The sequence below is a fragment of the Tetrao urogallus genome (assembly GCF_951394365.1).
Source record: "Tetrao urogallus genome assembly, chromosome: 28".
Taxonomy (NCBI): Eukaryota; Metazoa; Chordata; class Aves; order Galliformes; family Phasianidae; genus Tetrao; species Tetrao urogallus.
The window spans coordinates 94,519-115,979 of record NC_136841.1 but is presented as its reverse complement, the minus strand read 5'-3'; the positions used below and the strand labels follow the sequence as shown (position 1 = coordinate 115,979).

Genomic DNA, 21,461 nt, shown 5'->3' with positions numbered 1-21,461 from the left:
ACCGCCCACCCCAGGTAGATGCAATGCTTTGCATGGAGCTCGCACCAAATCATCACCTTGCCATTTTGTTGGCTTTATGAGGGCTGCTGGAATCCCTCCCCCCAGCAGGAGCAAAGCTCCATCCCATTTTCTCTGATGGAGGAGGTTTGCTGGGCAAACCATGAGGGGTAAAATTGGGTGAGGGACAGACACACTGCCCCACATGGACCTGTCCCTGCACATCAAGGCAATGCAGTGCCATCTGGGAGCACCTTCCTCCAGCTGCACCTCCTTACCTCCTCCTGTCCGTGCCCCTGGAGCAGCCCTCAGTACACATAGGTTTTGGAGGAGCCCCTCTCCTTCTTGTTCATGGGCTCGGTGTCTGAATCCAGCGGGCTGCCGATGTAGTGGTACTTGCTGGTGGAGGACCTCTGGAGGACAGGAAACCATCAGACCCTCCCCCCCAGGCTGAAGTGAAGGTTGTGTTCCCCCATCCCAAGGGCAGATGAAGGCAAAGGGCGGTCACAATAACAGGCAAACCCCCAGAAAATCAGCAATTTGGGATATCTCACACTAAAGCTGAATGTAGAAGTGAGCGCTGCAGGAGCTCTCGTCAACCAACCCCAGGTGTCACCCAGCACTGTGCCCATATTGATACCTTGACAGGAGCAAACTCCTGCTGGATCAGCTTCTTAAACTCACTCCTGCTGAAGGACTCGGATTTCTTCCCCCTCCTGGCACTGCCGTCCATCATGTCAGTGATGGCTTTGATGAGCTTGGACATGTTGGAGTGATGCTGCTGGTCCTGGAGGGGAGAAAAGCATCAGGACACAGCAAGGGCGGTTCTGCCCTCTCCCCTCAGAATCACAGAATCACCAAGGTTGGAAAAGACCTTCACGATCATCCAGTCCAACCATCCACCTCATAGTACTCACTACAACCCTCCAGTAACGGAAGATCATTTCAGCCTCTTTAAATCTGGTTGCTGAGAAACTTCCCCTTGCTGGATGCTGAAAGCCTATTGCTGCCTATTGCTACCTATGGCTGCCTATTGCTGCCTATTGCTGCCTATTGCTGCCTATTGCTGCCTATGGCTGCCTATTGCTGCCTATTGCCGCCTATTGCCGCCTATTGCTGCCTATTGCCGCCTATTGCTGCCTATTGCTGCCTATGGCTGCCTATTGCTGCCTACTGCCGCCTATGGCTGCCTATTGCCGCCTATTGCTGCCTATTGCCGCCTATTGCCGCCTATTGCCGCCTATTGCCGCCTATGGCTGCCTATGGCTGCCTATGGCTGCCTATGGCTGCCTATTGCCGCCTATTGCCGCCTATGGCTGCCTATGGCTGCCTATTGCCGCCTATTGCCGCCTATTGCCGCCTATTGCCGCATATTGCCGCCTATGGCTGCCTATGGCTGCCTATGGCTGCCTATGGCTGCCTATTGCCGCCTATTGCTGCCTATGGCTGCCTATTGCCGCCTATTGCCGCCTATTGCCGCCTATTGCTGCCTATTGCCGCCTATTGCCGCCTATTGCCGCCTATTGCCGCCTATGGCTGCCTATGGCTGCCTATGGCTGCCTATTGCCGCCTATTGCTGCCTATTGCCGCCTATTGCCGCCTATTGCCGCCTATGGCTGCCTATTGCTGCCTATTGCTGCCTATTGCCGCCTATTGCCGCCTATTGCCGCCTATGGCTGCCTATGGCTGCCTATGGCTGCCTATTGCCGCCTATTGCTGCCTATTGCCGCCTATTGCCGCCTATTGCTGCCTATTGCCGCCTATTGCCGCCTATTGCCGCCTATTGCTGCCTATTGCTGCCTATTGCTGCCTATTGCCACCCTTGCTGTCTATGGCATTTCCACCTTCGTTTGCTTTGTTTCTTCACTCTCCCATTCCCTGCTCAAATTTGCAAGTGCCTCATCCTCGCAGCGATCACCGGCGCTCACTGGGAGGAAGGAATCAGCTGCAGGGAGGAGCGAGGCTGTGCCTTTGGTCGCTGCCCCGAGCCCTGTGGGGAGGACCGAAATGACCCCAAAAAAGAATAAAAAGAAATAAAAAAAAAAACCACATTATTTCAAGTGCAAAAGGGAACCACACACACTCACCCTCTCACCCGCGTCCACCAGCTGACGGGCGCAGATCGAACTGGCAGGGAAAGGTGGGAGGGAAGGTTGAGGATTTCCCCCGGTCCGTCCTGTTCTGCATCGCTCCCTTCCCACGGAGCCTCCCTCGGCCTCCTGCCTGCCGACGGTGTTTACCTGGGAACGAAAATGTAGGTCAGCACGGAGCTGTGGCTGTGAGCTCTGCCCGGGGCTCTGCTGGTGGTGGGAGGCTGCTGGGATCTGCGTGGAAAATAGAGTTGTTGGGAGGTTTCCTTCGTTGCTGGATGCCTCCTTTTGGTGGTCCTTGGGGTTGTTTGTTTTTTTCTTTTATGATTGCAGTGATTCTGTGGGGTTTTGCAGTGATCAAAGCTTTGGAAAAGTCATTGAGAAAATAACTTTATGCAGAAAAAGAAATGGGTTTTGTGTGGTCCGGTGCGTGATCCCAGGGGTGATGGCAGTGAGGGGACACCGACGTGATTCCTGCACCTGGGGATGATGGCAGTGAGGGGATGCTGGTCCCTGGGGGAGGTGACAGTGAAGAGGCACTGGATTGATGCCTGTCCTTAAGGATGATGGCAGTGAGGGGATGCTGGAGTGATGCCTGTCCTTGGGAGAGGTGGCAGTGAGGAAACACCGAAGTGATTCCTGCCCCTGGAGGTGATGGCAGTGAGGGGACGCCTGTCCTTGGGGGTGATGACAATGAGGGGACACCTGAGTGATGCCAGCCCAGCCGAATGGGCACATAGGTCCAAACGTGAGCTCCCTCCCACAGCAAACACTTGGAGGCTCATGGGAACAGAGCAATGCACACGGAGCAGCAAGGCACAAGGATGCCTGCCCTCATTCCTGTGTGTTCTGAGGGCAGTCAATGACCCCGGGTGTGCACACCTGCATGGGGCCCTCTGAGCCCTCCCTGCCCTGCAGGCTGTGCCAGCTCCCATTGCACCCATAGATCTGGTGGGGAGCCAGGTGAGATCATGCAGTGCATCACTCTGCTCGGCGTGTCTGGGCTAGGAGGGGCTGTGGAGGCCGCCCAGGCCGCCCACGAATGGCTCTTGATACCGCCAGCAGAGGCACCTCTGCAATAAAGTGGGTTGTTAATGAGCTGCAGAGAGCGGTGGAGGAGCTAAATTTTGCCCTGGTGGGATGAAGGGAGAGGCAGCAAGTCGCTGTGGGTCCTGTGCTGTGGTGGGTTTGGGTGCAAAGCAGAGCAGCCTGTGGTGCTTCTGGCCCTCGTGGTCCATGGGAGCTCCTGGAAAAGATCTGTGCCGGGATAGAGTGAGGAAGTGGGCTGCCATCCTGGTTCTGGACACAAAGTGGGGTCTGCTGGGGGGTGGCCGGGCACCACAGGATGTGATTGCGGAGGAGGGCAGGAGGACCACGCATGGCAGTGGCTCCTCCAGCCCTGCGCTCTTCCCTCCGCCCCAATTAGCGCACATCCGCCCTGGGAACGAGGCGGAAATTTGCTGTGAATCACTCAGACCGTTCCCTTCCGCCCTTCCCTCCCAGGCATCTGCTGCCACCAAGGTGCCACCGAGCGGCGGTGCGTCCCCAGGGTTTGGGGTTGAGCTGCTGTGACCCGCTGTCACTCATCCCACCAGGATGGCCACGCTGAAAGCAAACACAACGCGCCGAGCCCTCAGCAGCATCAGCACGTGGGATCGTACAGCCCAACTGGGGGGGGTCCATGGGGTGAAGGGGCTCAGGGGGTCACACTCACGGCCGTAAATCCCCCAGGGGGTGCATAGAGATGGAGCTCAGCTCCTCACAGTGATGCCCAGTGCCAGGATGGGGAGCAGTGGGGACAACCTGGAGCCCAGGAGGGGCAATGGGAGGCCCAAGCAGCGCTCTGTGCTAACTTCATAGATGCTGAGGGCAGAAGAAGTCATTACTGACATTCAGTTTGACTTCTGGAGGCAACAAGCATGCATTCCCACTCCATTTCTGTTGGGGAGTTGCTCGTGGGCTTGGCTCATGGCCTTCCATCCTAAAAAGGACCACCAAGTCCTCTTTCTCCAGGTAAGTTCTTCCCCAGATCAGTTTCCCATCTGCTAAAACACGAGCTTCACCTCCCATGGAGTTCATTTAGCTTCATGCTACATGACCCAGCTTCACCAGGTCACTGCCGCTCGTTAGAGCCCAATTAGTGATACAGATGGGCACCAGCTTATAAGAAGGTAAGGGCAGTCAAGGAGGGGACTGGTGAGCTGCAGGGAAGCAGGAGGGTGCATCTGACATTGCAAATGGGGAAACCCTGAGCAGAGCAATAGGAGAGACATCGGTGAAAGAGAGGCAGATTTCTGTGGATGTGGTGCATGGCTTCACCCTCTGTGCTGGAAAAGCAGCGCTGCAGTTGGAGCTGGCTGAGCACAGCAGTTGTGTCTGAAGCCATCTGCTCAGTGCAAACACTCAGTGTTCACCCAAGATTAATCCAGTGCAGTTCTTGCAGCCCCTCTGTGCAGTGCTGTGGGCATTTTCCTGCCTTTTACCCCTCCCCGGTTCTCCTCACGCTTTGGTTGAGTGATTAAAACACAGCTCGAAACCCACAAATGGAACAGGACGGAGCAGCAACTAAACAACTCCAGAATGATTGAAACGCAGCTTTTATTTCCTGGATAAAGACGGGAGCAGCAAAGCAAGGAGGAAACTGTTGGCAGCAAACATCATGTGTTGCACGGGCGGAAAAACCCAAATAACAAACCAGAGGTGCTGCACCCCAATATTGCGCTGCCCTCTGACTGCTTTGAATGCTCCTGGGGAAGCATCATGGCTGGAAAGCAGCGAGGATGAGGTCGCTGCATTGAGCAGGGAGGTGTCCAGGGGCTGCAGAGCTGCACGGCCGGATCCTGCTGTTAGAACTTGGGGCACGGTGGTGGCAGCTTGCAGGCTGTGCTGGTGTTCTGAGGGCAGGAGGTTTGCACCGGTGGGGAATAGCGCTGTGTGGGCACACCGTAGGTCTGTGTTGGGGGGCATGGCATCACGCAGGGGTACCCGGGGGCAGGGATGTTCTGGTTGTTGCAATGGCAGGAGGACCCCGAGTCGTTGCAGGGTTGGGAGCTGTGGCAGGAGGACTCCTGGCTGTGGCAGGACTTGTTGGCACCCATCTCTTCCGAGCGTCAGCAAAGCTGCCTGGAGCAAGAAATGGTTCTGGTGAGAGGAGACCCTGGTGCACCTCTCATCCACCCTCGCTCCCTCCCTTCATAGAATCATAGAATCACAAGGTTGGAAACGACCTGCAAGATCATCTAGTCCAACCACCCTCCTTCTCTCTCCTCAATATTGCTCTTTATCCCCCCATTGAACTCTTTCTTTCTGCATCTTCCCAAGCCATCCCAAATACCCCCTCAGCTCTGCCTCCGGGCTTCCTTTGTCCGTTCCAGTATAAACAGACCCCTAGGCCAACACAAGGAGCCTCCAGCCTCTCCCCAAACCCATTTCCCACCCATCACCCTTCTGCAGCACACGGAGCTCCTGTCAGCAGTGCACCCATCCCCAGCCACCCCATCCCTGCTGCCCTGTGCCCACTTCTGGATCTCCATCACCTCCGTGCTTGCTGCTTCCTTCTGGGCAGGAGCACAAGAAGCGGCCTTACCTCTGCAACAACAAGAGGAGCAGCTAGAAGGGACGACGAGTGGAGAGGACTGGGCTGAGTGGGTTTTATAGCCCTCCAAAAGGGTTGTTTTGAGCATGAGACACCGCTGCCCAATGCCAAGGGGGTTATTAATGCACTTGATACATGTCAGCCAAATGTCGATGATCTCAGCCCTTCTTCTTTGACACCTAATTCTCTCCATTCATAAGGAATTCACCATTAGGATTCGGGGAGATGGGGATATTTTTAGAATCGTTTGAGTTGGATGAAGCTTATAAAGGCCACCTGATTCAGCTCCATTAATTAATGACACATTAGGGAATTAAGGACACATGCAGCTGGATCAGGTTGCTCAGATCGCTGCTTACTGTTTCCCATAAACTGATGGCCCTCCCGTAATCTGACAGTAATCTAGGAATGTCAAGGAGCGTGTTGTTGTGTCACCGGACACGTGGGGTTGCATCAGGAGCAGAAATGAATTACGACTTGGAAATGCTGACTGCTGCAGCAGCAAATTGTTGTGTTCAAGCGACAGCTCAGGACTTTAATTTACACATTCATGTCGGGCGGAAATGGCGTTACCAAATGCAAGGTGGAATCATTGAGGTTGGAAGGGACCTCTGAGTTCTGTATATATGGAGCTGGGGCTGTTCAGCGTGGGGTGGGTGGATGGGGGGGTCCCACCTATGGTCATAACTCCCTGCAGGGAGGTGCATGGGGGCAGAGCCTGGTTCTGTTTGGTGCTGCCAGGACAGGGCGCAGTGGCGATGTGCTCCGTGCCATGCATGTGTCACAAGATGTTATGGGGTCTCTTCTTTGGGCCAGTCTGCCAAAGCATCTGGACATGGAGCTGCTCCCACGTTGGAGGGGAGAGGATTGGAACCAGAGTTGTTCTCCAACATCAGCTGATCCCTCTGGTTCTGTGATGGCCGCATGGGGGGATGCTTGGGTAGGTCCCAGCTGGAGGTGAGGAGCCCCAGCTGGGTCCCATCTCTTCGTTACGGGACAGTTATAAAGCCCAGCCCCGGAGGCTGCAGCTCCTTTTTTCTCTTCCAAGGAGGGATGGCGGTGGCCGATGCCAGCAGGTGGCAGCAGGGCTCTGTCACAAATCTCTTCCGAACTCCGAACCCTTCCTTAGGACAACCTGGGATGAACGCACAAGCCTGGAGCTGCTTCCCTGCGTCCTCCTGGCCCGTTTTGTTGCAGGGATGCTCCAGTGGCAACGGGGCTTTGTGGCTCGGGTGCTGTCCCCAACCCTGGAAGGGACAACGTGGCCCTGATGTTGTGCCGTGGGCTGCCCCGATCGCAGAGCTGGCTCAGCCCAAGTGTGGCTGCGGGTCTCCTCTGCGTCTGGGAGCTCTGCTGGAGCTGTGGGATGCGTTTGGGGAAATCACTGTCATAGCAGGGCTCGGTCATCACCTCAGCTGTGCTCAGAGCAGCAGGACTTTTGCTCTCTGCATCCTTTGTCGCAGCCCCAGCGGTGACGCAGCAGCGATCCAGCAGCCGGGGCAGCGCACAGCCCCGCCGCGTTGGTAAATATCCTGTTGCTGCTTCCTGGCTGGATCCTGGAGGGGAGGGGAACAGCCCGTGCGGCCCCAGAACCGGGTTTGTGCGCTTAGATCAATGCGTAGGGAGAGCACCGAGAGCAGAATCCAACTGCTGCAGCCACGCCAGCTCCATCCGGGGATGAGCACGTCCTGGGGGCAGCTCTGCTGCAAGATGCATCGCAGCAGGGGGGGTGGCAAGGAATCAGCTCTGCTCTCCCCCTGCACGTGGGATTCCACCTTCTATGGAGACCCTACAGTGCTATGGGATGGGATGTGTGACCCAGCTTGGGATGCAAGGCTCATTTTTGGATGCGAGGGTGCAGCTCCACTGGGACGCCCAACCCTGTGGGCAGAGCTGAGCAGATCCCATGTTCACCCCGTAAGATATTACCCTGTAGGAAGGTGTTAGACGTGTTTCAAATGTCAAAATCAACCCTAAAGGAAGTTGAAGCAACCTGACCAGCAGCAGTGAAGCAAACTTGGAACAGTCTTGTGTTACCCCGGGGCTGCTGCTGCTTTGGGGAAGCTGGGGGCAAGTTTCCTCACCAAGCGGGGTGATTTCAGGGCTTCCACTCACCCTTAGGAAATCACAACTGTTCCTTTTTGTTCCTCCGAAAGGCGTTTGCAAATCAGCCTTTCAAATCAGCAGGGTGAAGCTGCACAGTGGCATCTCAGGCATTTCCAACCCCCTGAAAGCAGCCATTCATAGCCGCCTCCGTGCAAACCCGAGATGTTGGGAGCCAGGCACTGGGGTTGTGCAGCCAAAGTGTCCTAAAAAAGGTTTTCCCCCCCATCTCTGTCACCCACCACTGCAGCCCGGTTTGAGGACACGGGCGGAGCGCTCCCAAAATTGATGTTTCTCAGTTGGAAATGAGGAGGTTGGTCAGATTTTGTGGTCTGCTCTGACCTGTAGGGGACACTGCAAGGGGCACTGCGAAACCTTCTGCAATGAGCAATGCTCTCCCAGAAACCCGTATTGCCTCTGGGAACCTGCAGCCTGCCTCCAAGTCTGACCTTCCTGGTTTGAAGCCACGCTGAAGGGGAGAACGAGGTGAGAAATAACGCAGAAACAAGAAAGCTTCGACAGCCTCAGGGCAAATCTTTATTTGGCAGCAAAACCATCAAACTTGATGGGATGGAGGAGCAGAGGGTTGGGAGGGGGGAGGAGAGAGGTGGGAGGGATGGGGGGCAGAGGGTTGGAAGGGGAAGCAGGAGCTCAGAGCTCTGGGTGGCTGCCTTCAGCTCAACCCCCCCTTAGTGGTTGTGCTGGTGCTGGTGCTGGTGCTGTTGGTCCTCACAGAAGTGGAGGTGCTCGTGGGTGGCGGCGGTCACCCGCACGATCAGGAGCATCACTTCACCAAAACTCAGCTGCTGGTCCTTGTTGCCGTCAAGGTCCATGAAGATTTGGTCGATAGAGGCCTGATTCTTCACGTGCTGCAGGAGAAGAGGCAGAGTGCCATTGGTCACAGCCCCGAGGTGCCCCGGATTTAATGAGACCCTCCTGGGCTGCTGGAGATCCCAGCTGCTGCTCCAAGGTGGCTGTCCTTCATCTGTCCTTATGGCATCTCATGCTGCTGGGTGGGGAAAGCTGGGGCAGGAGCACATTGGGAGGGGGCTGCTGGGCTGGATTTGCTCCCTAGGGCACTTGGGCTGATAAAAACCAGTGGGGCAGTGAGATTCAACCCAACGGCCTCCCAGCCTGGGGCACAAGAAGCCCTCCCCCAGCTCTGCTCACCTTCAGGTAGTTGGCAAGCTGCTTCTCAATCAGGAGCTTCAGCTCCTTCTTGGTCAGGGTGTCTTTGTCCCCCTCCCGTCTCGAGAACTGGTGGAAGACATCGATGATGACGTCTATGGCTTTCTCCAGCTCGGAGAGCGGCCCCTGGGTCTGGCAGCCCTGGGAGAGGCAGAGGCACAGAAGGAGGTCAGGATTGCAGCAGGTGGCTGCACATCAGCACAGCTCCCTGCAGGCAGGTGGGGATGCAAGCCTGGCTCTTAGTCATTCTGTTTTCAGGCTAAATTTGAGCTGTTTGCTTGGGTAATCTCCAAACCAAGGAAGGCTGGAGGAGGTTGCAACCTTGGCTCTGGGCTGTGCAGCAAAACATGACGTCTAAGAGCTGATTTTTTCCCCCCAGAACGAGCCTTCTGCAGCTGGGGCAAGGCTCCCACAATGCCTGTGTGGCAGTGCAGGTGCTGAGCCTGAGATCTGACAGCCCACAAGCCCCTCGGTGGCCATCCCACGCTGCAGGCAGCTTTTTTCCATGAGGACACATCTCTCTCCCCCATGGGTTCCATTCCCATCTCCATTGGCGCTCCGTCCTCTGCTATAACATGTGGAGGCTCACAGGGCAAGGAGGAGCTGCCCATCCCTGTGCTGGCTCAACCTGCACCTGGAAAAGAGCATGGAGACCTTAGAACCCCCCCCCCACCACCCTTTGACTTGCCTTGCTCATGTTGGAGAAGCAGAGATGACCGTCTCAGGTTGAACTGCAGCTGGTCTGGAGCGCAGCATCTCTTATAGGCTGCCTGCCAGCCCCAGCCCCTGCTTGTGAAATGCCTCTGTTTCATCCCATTACGGTCCATCGTCATGACATCGTGGTGTGTTGCTTAAGGCTTGGGGGTAGTTCCTTAAAAGGGGTCTCTGTGGCTTTTCCTGCAATGTTCTCTGGGTGCCAGGGAGGTGGCCTTGTCCCCATAGCCAGCATCCCTCGGCCATCAGGGCCACCCTTGCTAAATCCACCCATTTTGGCATCTTCCCTCTGTTTTATTCCCCTCTCCAAGGGCGCACCTCCACCGCACCCATAGCACTGCTGTCCTGGTGGACCTGGTGCAGCCAGAAGCATCCCAAAATCCCACTGCTCCACATTAATGGGGCCATCTGTGCGACACAGACACTGCAGCAAGCAGCTCTCCAGGAAAGGCACGCAGCATGGGCAGCCTCCCAGCCCTGCACGGCTCCAACTGTGGCTCTTTGGGTCTGTTTCTCCCCACCCCGGTTTTGCCCCAGGGGTTGGGTGAGGCTGAAAGGTGGATTTCTTTGCTTCGGGTTTTTGTTGTTGTTGTTGTTTTAATGCATGTCCTCCCTTGGTGGCATTGTGCCTTGTTGACTCCAGGTGCCGCAGAGGCTGGGTGCAGGCGGGTTGGGAGCAGAGAAGAGCAAAACAAGATTTTCCAGCTTTATGACAGCCCCCCCTTCTCCTCCTCCCCATCATCCCTGCTGATTCAGCCGGCTCGGCTGGGTCTGTCCAACCTGCTGAGCACGGCCCCCATCTCCAATGTCAAATGAGAGCCAAAGTGGTGCCACCGAGCTCCTAATGAGCAGCCATGGGGCAGCAACGGTGCCATGGGAGCTGATGGGGGGGGGGCACAGCCCAGCCCTCGTTGCCAGGGAGATGCAGGTTTCACAAGGCGATGCTCCGGTGCACGGAACAGCCAGGGAAGGCCTGGGATGTTTCACAATGTCGGGGACCATCCGCTCGGTTGCAGAATTTGGTAGCGATTTCAGGAAACGGAGCTTTGGCCCATTGTATCATCGGGAGGTGGGGTGGGGAGAGGATGGGCTGAGGGGGCGGGGTGGGATGGGGGGCTCAGGGTTAAGGGCAGAGGGCTCAGGGTGAGCGTTAGGGTGAGGGTTAGGGTTAGGGATAGGTTTGGAGTTAGGTTTAGGCTTACGCTTAAAGTTCGGGTTAGGGTTAGGGTAAGGGTTAGGTTAGGGTTAGTGTTAGGTTAGGGTTAGGGTGAGGGTTAGGTTTAGGGTTAGGGTTAGGGATAGGGATAGGTTTGGAGTTAGGTTTAGGTTTAGGCTTAAAGTTCAGGTTAGGGTTAGGATTAGGGTTAGGGTTAGGTTAGGGTTAGGGTTAGGGTCAGTGTTAGGGTTAGTGTTAGGGCTAGGGTCAGGGTTAGGGTTAGGGATAGGTTTAGAGTTAGGTTTAGGCTTAGGCTTAAAGTTCAGGTTAGGGTTAGGATTAGGGTTAGGTTAGGGTGAGGGTTAGGGTTGGGGTTAGGGTTAGGGTTAGGGTGAGGGTTAGGGTTAGGGATAGGTTTAGAGTTAGGTTTAGGCTTAGGCTTAAAGTTCAGGTTAGGGTTAGGATTAGGGTTAGTGTTAAGTTAGGGTTAGGGTTAGGTTAGGGTTAGGCTTAGGGTCAGTGTCAGTGTTAGGGTTAGTGTTAGGGTTAGGATCAGGGTGAGGGTTAGGGTTAGGGATAGGTTTAGAGTTAGGTTTAGGCTTAGGCTTGAAGTTCAGGTTAGGGTTAGGATTAGGGGTTAAGGTTAGGGTTAGGGCTAGGGTTAGGGTTAGGTTAGGGTCAGGCTGAGGGTTAGGGTTGGGGTTAGGGTGAGGGTTAGGGTTAGGGATAGGTTTAGAGTTAGGTTTAGGCTTAGGCTTAAAGTTCAGGTTAGGGTTAGGATTAGGGTTAGGATTAGGGTTAGGTTAGGGTGAGGGTTAGGGTTGGGGTTAGGGTTAGGGTGAGGGTTAGGGTTAGGGATAGGTTTAGAGTTAGGTTTAGGCTTAGGCTTAAAGTTCAGGTTAGGGTTAGGATTAGGGTTAGTGTTAAGTTAGGGTTAGGGTTAGTGTTAGGTTAGGGTTAGGGTCAGTGTTGGGGTTAGAGTTAGGGTAAGGGTTAGGGTTAGCGTTGGGGTTAGGGTTAAGGTTAAGGTAGGGTTAGGGTTGGGGTTAGGGTTGGCGTTGGGGTTAGGGTAAGGGTTAGGGTTAGGGTTAAGGTAGGGTTAGGGTTAGGGGCTAGGGTTAGTTAGGGTTAGGGGTCAGGGTTAGGGTTAGGGTTAGGTTTCAGATCAGGATTAGGGTAGGGTTAGGGTTAGGGTCAGTTTTAGTTAGGGTTAAGGTTAGGGTTAGGGTCAGGGTTAGGGTTAAGGTTAGGGTTAGGGTTAGGGTTAGTGTTTTTTTTCAGGTTAGGGTTAGGGTGAGGGTTAGGGTTAGGGTTAAGGTTAGGATTAGGGTTAGGCTTGAGGTTAGGGTTAGGGGTAGGGTGACGGTTAGGGTTAGGTTTAGAGTTAGGGTAGGGTTAGGGTTAGGGTTCGGGTCACTGTTAGGGTTAGGATTAGGGTTAGTTAGGGTTATGGAGAGGGTCAGGGTCAGGGTCAGGGTTAGGGTTAGGGTTAGGGTTTGGGCCGAGGGGCTCAGGGCAGCAGCTGGTTGCTCAGTTGTGCCCACCAGGTAGCAGCAATGGTACCCCAGAGCATCTTCTGTCATTCAGTCACTCAGTGCAGCACTTTGCATGAACCCAGGTACCATTTTGGGGTCCCGGGTAAGTGGTGCACATCACCCCACTGGGCTCAACAGGTCTCTGTTTGCAGCAGAGCCTCCCAGCCCGGTCGCACCCATGCACTGTGCCATGGTGAGCTGCAATCCCGACCCTAAGGCTGCAGCGTTGGGCAAGCATTGCTGCAGGGCAGGGAGTGGTTGCAGGCTGTGCACAGCACAGAGGAGCTGGTTCAGGGTGAGCAGGACCAGCAGTGCCTGCAGGAACCGAGCCCTGACTGGGCACCCCGTGCTTGGCAGCGTTTGCTGAAGAGCTTTCCAAATACATTTATGGGCAGAAGAGAAAGGCTTGCAAGGTGGGGTTGGTGCTGCTGCATTTCTTGGAAGGTTTAGCATGAGATTGGGAAGGAAGTTCTGGTTGCTAGATGTGGTTTTAGGGTGGTGAAATCAGGGGGATGCACTGAGGCAAGGCAGGTCTTTAAGAACCCTTCCAAGTCAAGATGTTCTAGAGACCCTGAGCAGGAAGGGGTCTGTGATGGAGGCTGGGTCTGCCTGAGATGCCCACAGCTGCTGCTGCTCTGATGCTGCTCATTGCTGCTGCCTGGGGGGCACAAATGAGCATCCAGCTGCTGCCCTGAACCCCTCAGCCTAAATCCTAACCCTAACATTAACCCTAACCCTGAACCCCCTGGCTCTAATCTTAACCTTAACCTTAACCCCAAGCATCACCAGCCTCTTCCCAACAGCGCCCAGAGCCAGGACAGGAGGCAAATTGAGACACAGGGGTTGGTGCGAGCGGTGGGAAGCGCTCCTTCATCCCATGGTGACAGAGCACTGGGATGGGCTGCCCAGGGAGGTGGTGGATTCTCCTCCTCAGAGATCTCCAGATGCTTCTGGGGGTGGCGAACCTCTCTGGGGGTCACTGGTGGGCAGGGGGCTGGACCAGAGGTGCCCTCGGTGCTGTGCCCTGTGTTGCTCCAGCAGAGAGAGAGAAAATCTACAATCTCTAACTTTCCCGTGGAGTGGAAGCTGTGTGTACAGAATGTGCTCTTATGCATTCTGTGTGTGTTTGCTTTTTCTCCCCTGGATTCACACTGGCTTTTCCTTGGGCAGACAGTGAGTGACCCAGCTGGTGCTCACCCACCACAGCCGTCACAAGCCCCTTCCTTCATGGGTTTTTGGGGTCTTTCACTCGGGCAAACACTTCACCCACAAATGATCCCCACTCTCCCGACCCTGAGAAGGGAGCGCATAGATAGGAAGGACTCAGGGAGGTTCAGGTGATGCTTTATTATGTTAAGGGTGACCCAAGTGGGCAAGACGCAGCCAGAGCCCCATTCCTACATGCAAACCCCTCCGGGTCGTTCCTCGGGGCCCGGCTCCACAGTGTGGGGTGGCTCAGTTGCTGTCTGGCTTACATCTGTCATCCTTATGGATGATGCGGTGCGCGTCATCGGTCACCTTGGCCAGGACGATGGTGAACTCCTCAAACGTCAGCTCCTTGTCCTTATTCAGATCCGTCTCCTCAAAGAGCTTCTGCAGGTACCCAGGACGGTTCCTGCCCTGCAGGGGGGACAGGGTGTGGGTCAGTGCCCCTCCCCAGACTGGTGGGCACTGCCTCCAACCTGTTCCTTTCATTGCTGAGAAGCGTTTGGAGGATGTGGGATCATTGGGATCTTCTATTTCCAAGGAGGATGGGTCTTGCCTTATGTGGGACTGTGGGTGTCCCATCCCTGGAGGTGCCCAAAGCCATGGATGGGAGCCTGGGGGGTCACTCAGCTCGTAACAAGGGTGGGCTTGGGGAGGCTGTGAGGTCCCTTCCAACCCAACAGTTCCATTGTTCTAGGACCTTTCAGGACCCTTCCAATCCAAGGCATTCTACGGTCCTAGGATCTTTCAGGACCCTTCCAACCCAAGGCATTCTACGGTCCTAAGACCTTTCAGGACCCTTCCAACCCAAGGCATTCTACGGTCCTAAGACCTTTCAGGACCCTTCCAACCCAAGGCATTCTACAGTCCTAAGACCTTTCAGGACCCTTCCAACCCAAGGCATTCTACGGTCCTAGGACCTTTCAGGACCCTTCCAACCCAAGGCATTCTACAGTCCTAGGACCTTTCAGGACCCTTCCAACCCAAGGCATTCTACAGCCCTAGGACCTTTCAGGACCCTTCCAACCCAAGGCATTCCATGGCCTAGGATCTTTCAGGACCCTTCCAACCCAAGGCATTCTGCTGTCTACCTAAGCCATTGCCTGCTGGCAACCTAAGCCATTCTATGAGAATGGGTGGTCCCACAGTGCCTGGGTCTGATGGACCACAGCCCTTCAGGGATGTTTTCACCCCATTCCTGCCGATGCACCCCCAGGACCAGCTCAGCTTTGCCCCCCTCCCCAGGACACTCACGCAGACATTCAGGAAGTTGGGTGCCTGCTCAGTCAGCAGTGTCTGGAAGTCACTGAAGTTGAGGAGGTCCAGCTGACCCTCGCGGATGCTGTACTGGTGGAAGATGTTCACGATGGCTTCCAGGGCTTTTTCCAGAGTGCAGTTCCCTGGGAATTGCTGATCCTTGGGTTGTGAGGCGGTGGTGTGCGTGGACATGGTGGGATACCTGCAGACAGAGCTTAGGGCCATCAGGGGACAAAGCCAAGCACCCCACACCTTGCTGCCAGGCACCCCCAGGTTGTGCTGCTCTCAGCAAGTGCCACCCCAAAGCGGAAACATCTCCATCCCTGCTAACAGTGGCACAGAAATGCCATTAAGTGATATTAACCCACCACCCCAAAGGGGGAAACGTGGCTCTGGGACAACACAGGCATGATACGAAGTGCTACAGAAAATCTTCACCCTCATCCCCCCTATCTGCTGCAGGAATCCTTCCAATGCCACTCACCCTTGTCTGCGAGGAGGTTTGCAGAGGACGGGTCCGTTGTAGTGATCCCAGCGCCTGGATGGCCCTTTATATGCACCCCGGGATCTCTTTCATCAGAGGCAGTGACACACCTGGTGCAAGCAACGGCTTGAATTAGCATTTCCCACACGTGGAAATTGCGAGGTGGGACTTGTGGGTCTGTCCCCATCTCGGTTCCTGGTTGCACCCACCAGGCTTCAGAAATGCTGTCCTGCCACCCCCACATCAGGACAAAGAATGGGGAAACGTCGGACAGAAATGCAAAGCCCGCCAAGCCGATGCGCCGAAGCTGCGGGTTTGGCGACGTGCTGAGCGTTCCGTCCTCTGCCACACCGACACAGCAGAAAGATGGGACGTTCAGAGTGTTGCGGACGTGTTTTTAGCACAGATGCAGGCCCCGTGTTTTCTGTCTTATCAACTGGTTGAACACAAGCAAAGATGGAAGCGTTATCTTCATTCAACGGTTGGGTTTCCAGGTGATTTTCCATTATTCGCTGCTTTCACATCGCCGGCACCCTCGTGTTCTTTGGAAGAAACTGAGCTCAAGGAAGGGAAAAAAAAAAAAATCCGGGGTCATGGTCTGTACTGCCCTGAGCTTCAACTGGAGGTTTTGCAACAGCAGCAGGTTCTGAAAGGATGAAGATAATGAGAAGATGTAAAAATTAGACAGGAGGTTCTGGGAAGAGGTGGGGACACAAAAACAAAGGGTGCTTTCGGAGGGCGCTTCTCGCAGCCGGGAGCAATAACCAGATCTGTTGCATGATTTTTATTCTGGTATCCCTGACTCACTTTATTGTTTCTTTCTCTTCCTTCTGTCATTAGGGCTTCTCGACAGTCCCTAATTGCATCCTCATTCCCCACCTGTCATCACCAGCAGTCAGCTGGGCGGTGTTTGCTGTGTCCCCTCAGGGCAGGGCCACGGATCCTCCGCTCCCACCCACCCCAGTGATGCTCCCCAAACCTGCAGTGACATCCTGGAAGGGGACAGCACCCAACTGGGGAACAAGAGCTGCTCCCCAATGGCTGAATTGCAGCGTCAGAGAGCGACGACTGGCGTCCCTGGGTGCAAACAACCACTCGGCCCACGTTTCCTTCCCCAACTTGGTGCTGCCAAGTCTCCCCCCCCCCATAAGCCTGAGGTTCCCCTCTCCGTGCATGGCTGCACACAAATGCACAGCTCCATCCTGCTTTTGGATCAGGTCCCCCATGAGCGGGCGGTGGCACAGGGATCTGCTGGACTCCAAGGAGCTGCCACCCTGCACGGACAAAAGCACGGGGCTGCATCGTGCAGCACTGCATCCCCAGAGCCCCTCTGCATCATTTGTTGCCCCTCTGCCACACTGTGGCTTGCAGGAAACTGCTGGTTGCTTTGTGGGTTGCAAAAGCATCACCTCCACCTCAGGGTTACCAGCTGAGCTGGGTCTCAGCAGCATCCAGAGATCCCATACAGGGGCAGGAGGGGCTGCCCAGGACACCCAGTGCTGAGGTGTGGGGTGCAAACACTGCTGTGCAGGGGGCTCAGGGAGCGGGTGGGGACCTGCCGGGATGTGGGCACTGCAGGACACAGCCACATGAAGCAGCCCAGCACGAGCCATGTGCAGCTCTTCTCCCCCCCCAGGGAACAGCAGGATTGATGTGGATGCCCTGTCCCACTCCCTCTTCCCGTGTCCCCACATCCCATTGCTGCCACATTGCTGTCTGAGTGTGACCTCCATGGCTGCAGGCTGGGCTGGTGCATGTCCCCCCCCTCACTCCCCCCCAGACCACAGGACACAGCACAGGTATGTTTGGTGCACAGAGAAAGACAATTTATTTCAGTGTCATAGGCAGAAGAAGACAGAGAAGCCTTGGTCGTGTGCTCATGGGCAGACGGGGGAGATGCTGCTGCTGGAGGAGCACAGCTCCGCAGGAACGGCCTTAGTGGTGGGGACCGTGGCCATGGCCGTGGCTGTGGCCATGTCCGTGATCGTGGCCATGTCCATGGTCATGGCCGTGGTCCCCAGGCTTCTTGTGGGACCGGTTGTGGGCATCGATGGCCACGAGGCTGAGCGTGGTGAGGAACTCGGTGAACTTCAAGCGGCCATCGTGGTTGCTGTCAGATTTGGCAAAGAGCTGCTTGATGTACTCATCAGCAGTCGTGTTGGGCTGCGGGAGGACAAAATGAGTCAGGGCATGGGGTCCCCCTCAACCCCACAGCTCCATCCCGGCGCTCCCCACTTCCCATCACCTCCATCACTGACCCCACTCTGGGGATGGTCCACGGCCCAGTTCAGGAGAACCCCATCAACCCCCCCATCCCCATCAGAGAGTCTCAGCCCTCCCGTGCCCCAGGAGAGCACCACCCATGGAGCTCCCACAGACAGACGGACGCTGAGCAGCGCAGCGCACCGGCACGGTGTCGGTGAGGAAGGGCTTGGCGTTTTCCTTCAGCAGCATGGCAAATTCATTCCGGCTCAGGTAATCATCCATTGGGTTCCGGATGGCGTAGCGGTGGTAGATGTTGATGGCGCATTCCAACGCGAGCTCCAGGTCGGTTTTCATCTCACTGGGAAAACAAAAGCAGCCAAGCGTTACAGAAGAGGCAGAGCCCTCCAGGAGCTCCCCTTGGGGGTGACCACTCACCAACTGATGGTCGTGGGGTTCCTCCGACAGCGATGTGAGCAGGAGAGCAGCGGCAGCGGCGGTGGCTGTGCGGTGCAGCGAGGGCTCTTTTATACTCTCCCTGAGCTACGATCTGCGACACCCTCAAATAACTTTGGGACGATAACCCCAGGAATTGTGCAAGGCCACCGCAGCACGCCCAGGAGGCAGATCATGCCCAGCTCCAGGAACCGACCGCTGCCGGCGTTAACAAGGGAGGGACGCACCAAACTCGTTAGGGCAAAACAAGGAAACGCCGAAAGAGACTTTTGCAGAGAGCCAGCAGAGCAGGTCTGTGTTGCTACAGGGGATTCCCCATTCGGGGTTCCCGGTGGAGATGAAGAAAGTGGGATTTTTCTGGAGCATGTGGGGTGCTGTGGGTGAGGGTCTCCATGGGGTGATGGTGGTTTTTACCACTGCAGATGTGGTTCAAGGGGAATGTGGGGTCTGCCCTTATGCTTGGCTCTGGATGGGGATGGTTGCCCCCTGCCCAGGGCTGCTGGGGGATGCATCCCACCAGTCAGCAGTCAGCATCCCATGTCAGTCACCAAGCAGCCGGCCCAGCAGCTGGCAAACGGCTGCAGATTGGGACTTGCTGAGTGCTGGAAGCCACCCAGACGGCACTTCCCAGCAGCAGCAATTGCTGCCTGATGACAGCAACTGTTGGCATTGGCGTTGGCAATTGCTGCCAGCCACTCCTACCGGGGTCACGGCAGTGTCACCGCTCGTGAAGACCCCACAGGATCCCAGCTGTGGGGCTGGGAGCAGAACGCTTTGTGTGTTGGAGGGGAGAGCCCCCTGGGGCAGCCCCCCCCTGCAGTGCCGAAGCCCTTTGCCCCATCCGTGCTCCTGGGAGTGCAGAAAACCTGCGATGCCCATTAGGGATTTTTGGAGATGGGAAGGACAGAGGTGGTGAAACCGCTGTTCATCACACCTCCCCCTCCAGGAGCACGAGGAACTGGTTCCAGGAGGAGCAGGCATTGCAAAATGGTGAAACAAAGAGCGGCCTGTACGAGGAGCAGGATGAGTGCACCTCCCCGAGAGGGGGTCCCTGCCGGCGTGGGGATAGAGCAGCAGTTCTTGCAATAGGTGGTGATAATTGTGTATCTGTCTGGGCAGGATGCAGGGGCACGCACGCGCCAGCATGGGGATGTGACACGGATGCACCATTGGAAAGGTGCAAAGGGACACAGATGTGCCACGTGGGGAGGTGCGAAGGGACACGGCTGTGCCACGTGGGGGTGGGAGAAGATGCACACGTCCCATGGGGCAGATGAGAAGGGGGGCAGATGAGAAGGGGGGCAGATGAGAAGGGACACATGCATGCACACACGCACACACAGTGAGCCCCGGGCTGCCCTCTGCTGCCCACTGCGCTGCTGCTTTGCTGAGCGCTGCTGTCCCAGCACCATGGGGATGGAATGGAGGTGGGGATATAGCAGCAGGCTGGGCGCAGGGCAGAGCAGGGCCAACAGGGCGGGATGCTCTTCATGCATCATGCCAGTTCTGATGCAAAAAAAAATCCCAAGTCCGGTCCCAAAAGGTCTGAGGGCTCATAGGGGGGGGACAGAGTGTGCCCCCACCCCTGCGATGTGAACACAGCGCAGCCGCATTCAGCTGCTCCACTGATCTGCCAGGCTTTAATTCCTCTGAAGTTCAACAACGACCACAAAACACAGCTGCAAATCTTCACAAAAGGTTTTATTGGATCCCTTAGAGGCCTTTGGGGGGGGGGGGGCTCAGCCCTACTTGTACTGCAATAGGGCCTCGTTGTAGATCATGGCCAAGGCACCCAGGAAAGTGACGTATTCCTGGAAGTTCACCTCCTGGTCTTTGTTGCGGTCCAGGTCCTCCATCAGCCCCGCGATCTCCGCATCCTTCAGTTTCTGCAGCCCCAGAGAGCACAGAGCCGTTAAAAATCGGGGTGCCAAGGGGGGGATGTGACCCCATGCTTACCCAGAAAGGGGGACCACAGCTGGGGGGCACCGAGGGACCCAGCCACGAGCACATCCCCAACCCACGTCCCCGCTAGCAAAGCACGGGTGTTCACACCGCGTCCCATAAGGGCAGGTGTGGGGGGCAGGGCTGTGCCACCCCCCCTCAGGTGACGTCAGGCCTCGTGTCACCTCCCACCCTGCCCATCCCATGCCCGTTTTCCGGGTGGGTGCAGCAGTGTTGGCATCGCTGCGGGGCACTCACCGGCCCGATGGTCAGCTCCTTCTGGATCAGCTCCTTCAGCTCGCCCTTGCTCAGGCTGTTCTTGTCACCCTCCTTGCCCGAATACTTGTGGAAAGTGGCCACCAGGAGCCCGATGGCTTGGTCCAGAGGGGCTGCCATGGCTGTGAGCTGGGCTGTGAACCAGGGCAGAGCTCAGCATCCACTGAACCCCTAATCCAACTCTCCCAAACCCTCAGCCCCCTCCACAGCCCCCAACCCCCCCCCCATTAGCCCGGTGCTGGGGGCACAGCTCCTCAGGCCCCAGCTCAGCACAGCTCTGAAGGTGGGGGGCTGCTCCGTGTGTCCCCCCCCATCCCAGGGCGTTGCACAGATCAGGGCCGTGGCTGTGCTGACTCATAGGGCACGGTGCCCGCCGCCTCCGCACGCAGCCACGGGGCTGTGGGAGCTGCTGGGGGCTGGGATAGGGGGCAGAAGGGGGCACGAGTGGGGCGGATGGGAAGAAGCCTTCTTGAAGTCTCCGGTCCCCATCGCCTCGCCAGCCCCGAGATGGGAAAGGACATGGGGAAGATGTTGGCTTCCTTCGGGGGTCCCCCACATCTGGACACACTGCACATCTGGAGAGCAGCACAGAGCCCCGGAACTGCCGCAAGGGTTTGGTGAAAAGGGAATGGGAAGGAGGAAAGGGAAACTTACCGCTGGAGCAGGGCAGGATCCGGGAGCGGGGAAGGGAGGGCTGTGGTGCGCAGCTCCTCTGTGCATTTATAGCCGTGGCTGAGTCCTCCCATCCCCCGGGGGGGGGGGCCAGGGTTGGATGGGTGCAGGGGTGAGGTGAAGCCACTCCTCTGCACGCCATAACCCCACCCCGGGCGTGAACACAACCGAAACGCCGTTCCCAGGGGTTCACTGCGATAGGGGGTGGGTCCTGGGTGCCCCATGGAGCAGTGGGAGAGGGACAGCCCCCAGCCCCATACACTGAGCGCATCCCATCGGCTCCCTTTGGCATCGCCAAAGTGGGGCTGCGGTCCCGACTGTGGGGTCAGTGATTGCTTTATCACCAGGGCTGGAAGTTGCTCGCCGTCCCCGTTATCGTGGTGCCATCGGAGCCGTTGATCCCTGAGATCTCCCAACCAGGAGAAGCGGGGCAGGGCGCTGCCGGTGGGGCTGACTCAAGGGGACGGGGCTGACTCAAGCCTGTGGGTGACTCCTGTGCATGGGAATGGGCACTCACACAACCCCAAGTCCAGACCCAAAAAGCCCGGACCCAAAAGTCCAACTCCAAAGTCCAACCCCAAAAGTCCAG

General features: G+C 56.6%; 5 protein-coding genes across 5 annotated transcripts; all 5 read right to left on the bottom strand.

Moving 5' to 3' along the window:
- Positions 1-305: 305 nt before the first annotated feature.
- LOC306956284 (uncharacterized protein) lies at positions 306-763 on the bottom strand (the record flags this gene model as incomplete). The annotated part of the gene is made up of 2 exons (XM_079547647.1): positions 306-410; positions 638-763. 2 exons carry the CDS (start codon positions 761-763, stop codon positions 306-308), a joined length of 231 nt encoding a protein of 76 aa, XP_079403773.1.
- Positions 764-8,473: 7,710 nt separating this feature from the next.
- LOC306956135 (protein MRP-126-like) lies at positions 8,474-9,670 on the bottom strand (the record flags this gene model as incomplete). Its single annotated transcript, XM_079547549.1, has 3 exons — positions 8,474-8,654; positions 8,956-9,114; positions 9,662-9,670. 3 exons carry the CDS (start codon positions 9,668-9,670, stop codon positions 8,475-8,477), a joined length of 348 nt encoding a protein of 115 aa, XP_079403675.1. The 3' UTR covers position 8,474.
- A 4,163-nt stretch (positions 9,671-13,833) lies between these two features.
- On the bottom strand, positions 13,834-15,033 carry LOC306956164 (protein S100-A12-like; the record flags this gene model as incomplete). Its single annotated transcript, XM_079547578.1, has 2 exons — positions 13,834-13,998; positions 14,839-15,033. 2 exons carry the CDS (start codon positions 15,031-15,033, stop codon positions 13,834-13,836), a joined length of 360 nt encoding a protein of 119 aa, XP_079403704.1.
- Positions 15,034-17,260: 2,227 nt separating this feature from the next.
- Positions 17,261-17,884, bottom strand: LOC306956134 (protein S100-A8-like; the record flags this gene model as incomplete). Its single annotated transcript, XM_079547548.1, has 2 exons — positions 17,261-17,488; positions 17,732-17,884. 2 exons carry the CDS (start codon positions 17,882-17,884, stop codon positions 17,261-17,263), a joined length of 381 nt encoding a protein of 126 aa, XP_079403674.1.
- A 1,844-nt stretch (positions 17,885-19,728) lies between these two features.
- On the bottom strand, positions 19,729-20,320 carry LOC306956160 (protein S100-A6; the record flags this gene model as incomplete). The annotated part of the gene is made up of 2 exons (XM_079547574.1): positions 19,729-19,869; positions 20,183-20,320. 2 exons carry the CDS (start codon positions 20,318-20,320, stop codon positions 19,729-19,731), a joined length of 279 nt encoding a protein of 92 aa, XP_079403700.1.
- Positions 20,321-21,461: the final 1,141 nt, after the last annotated feature.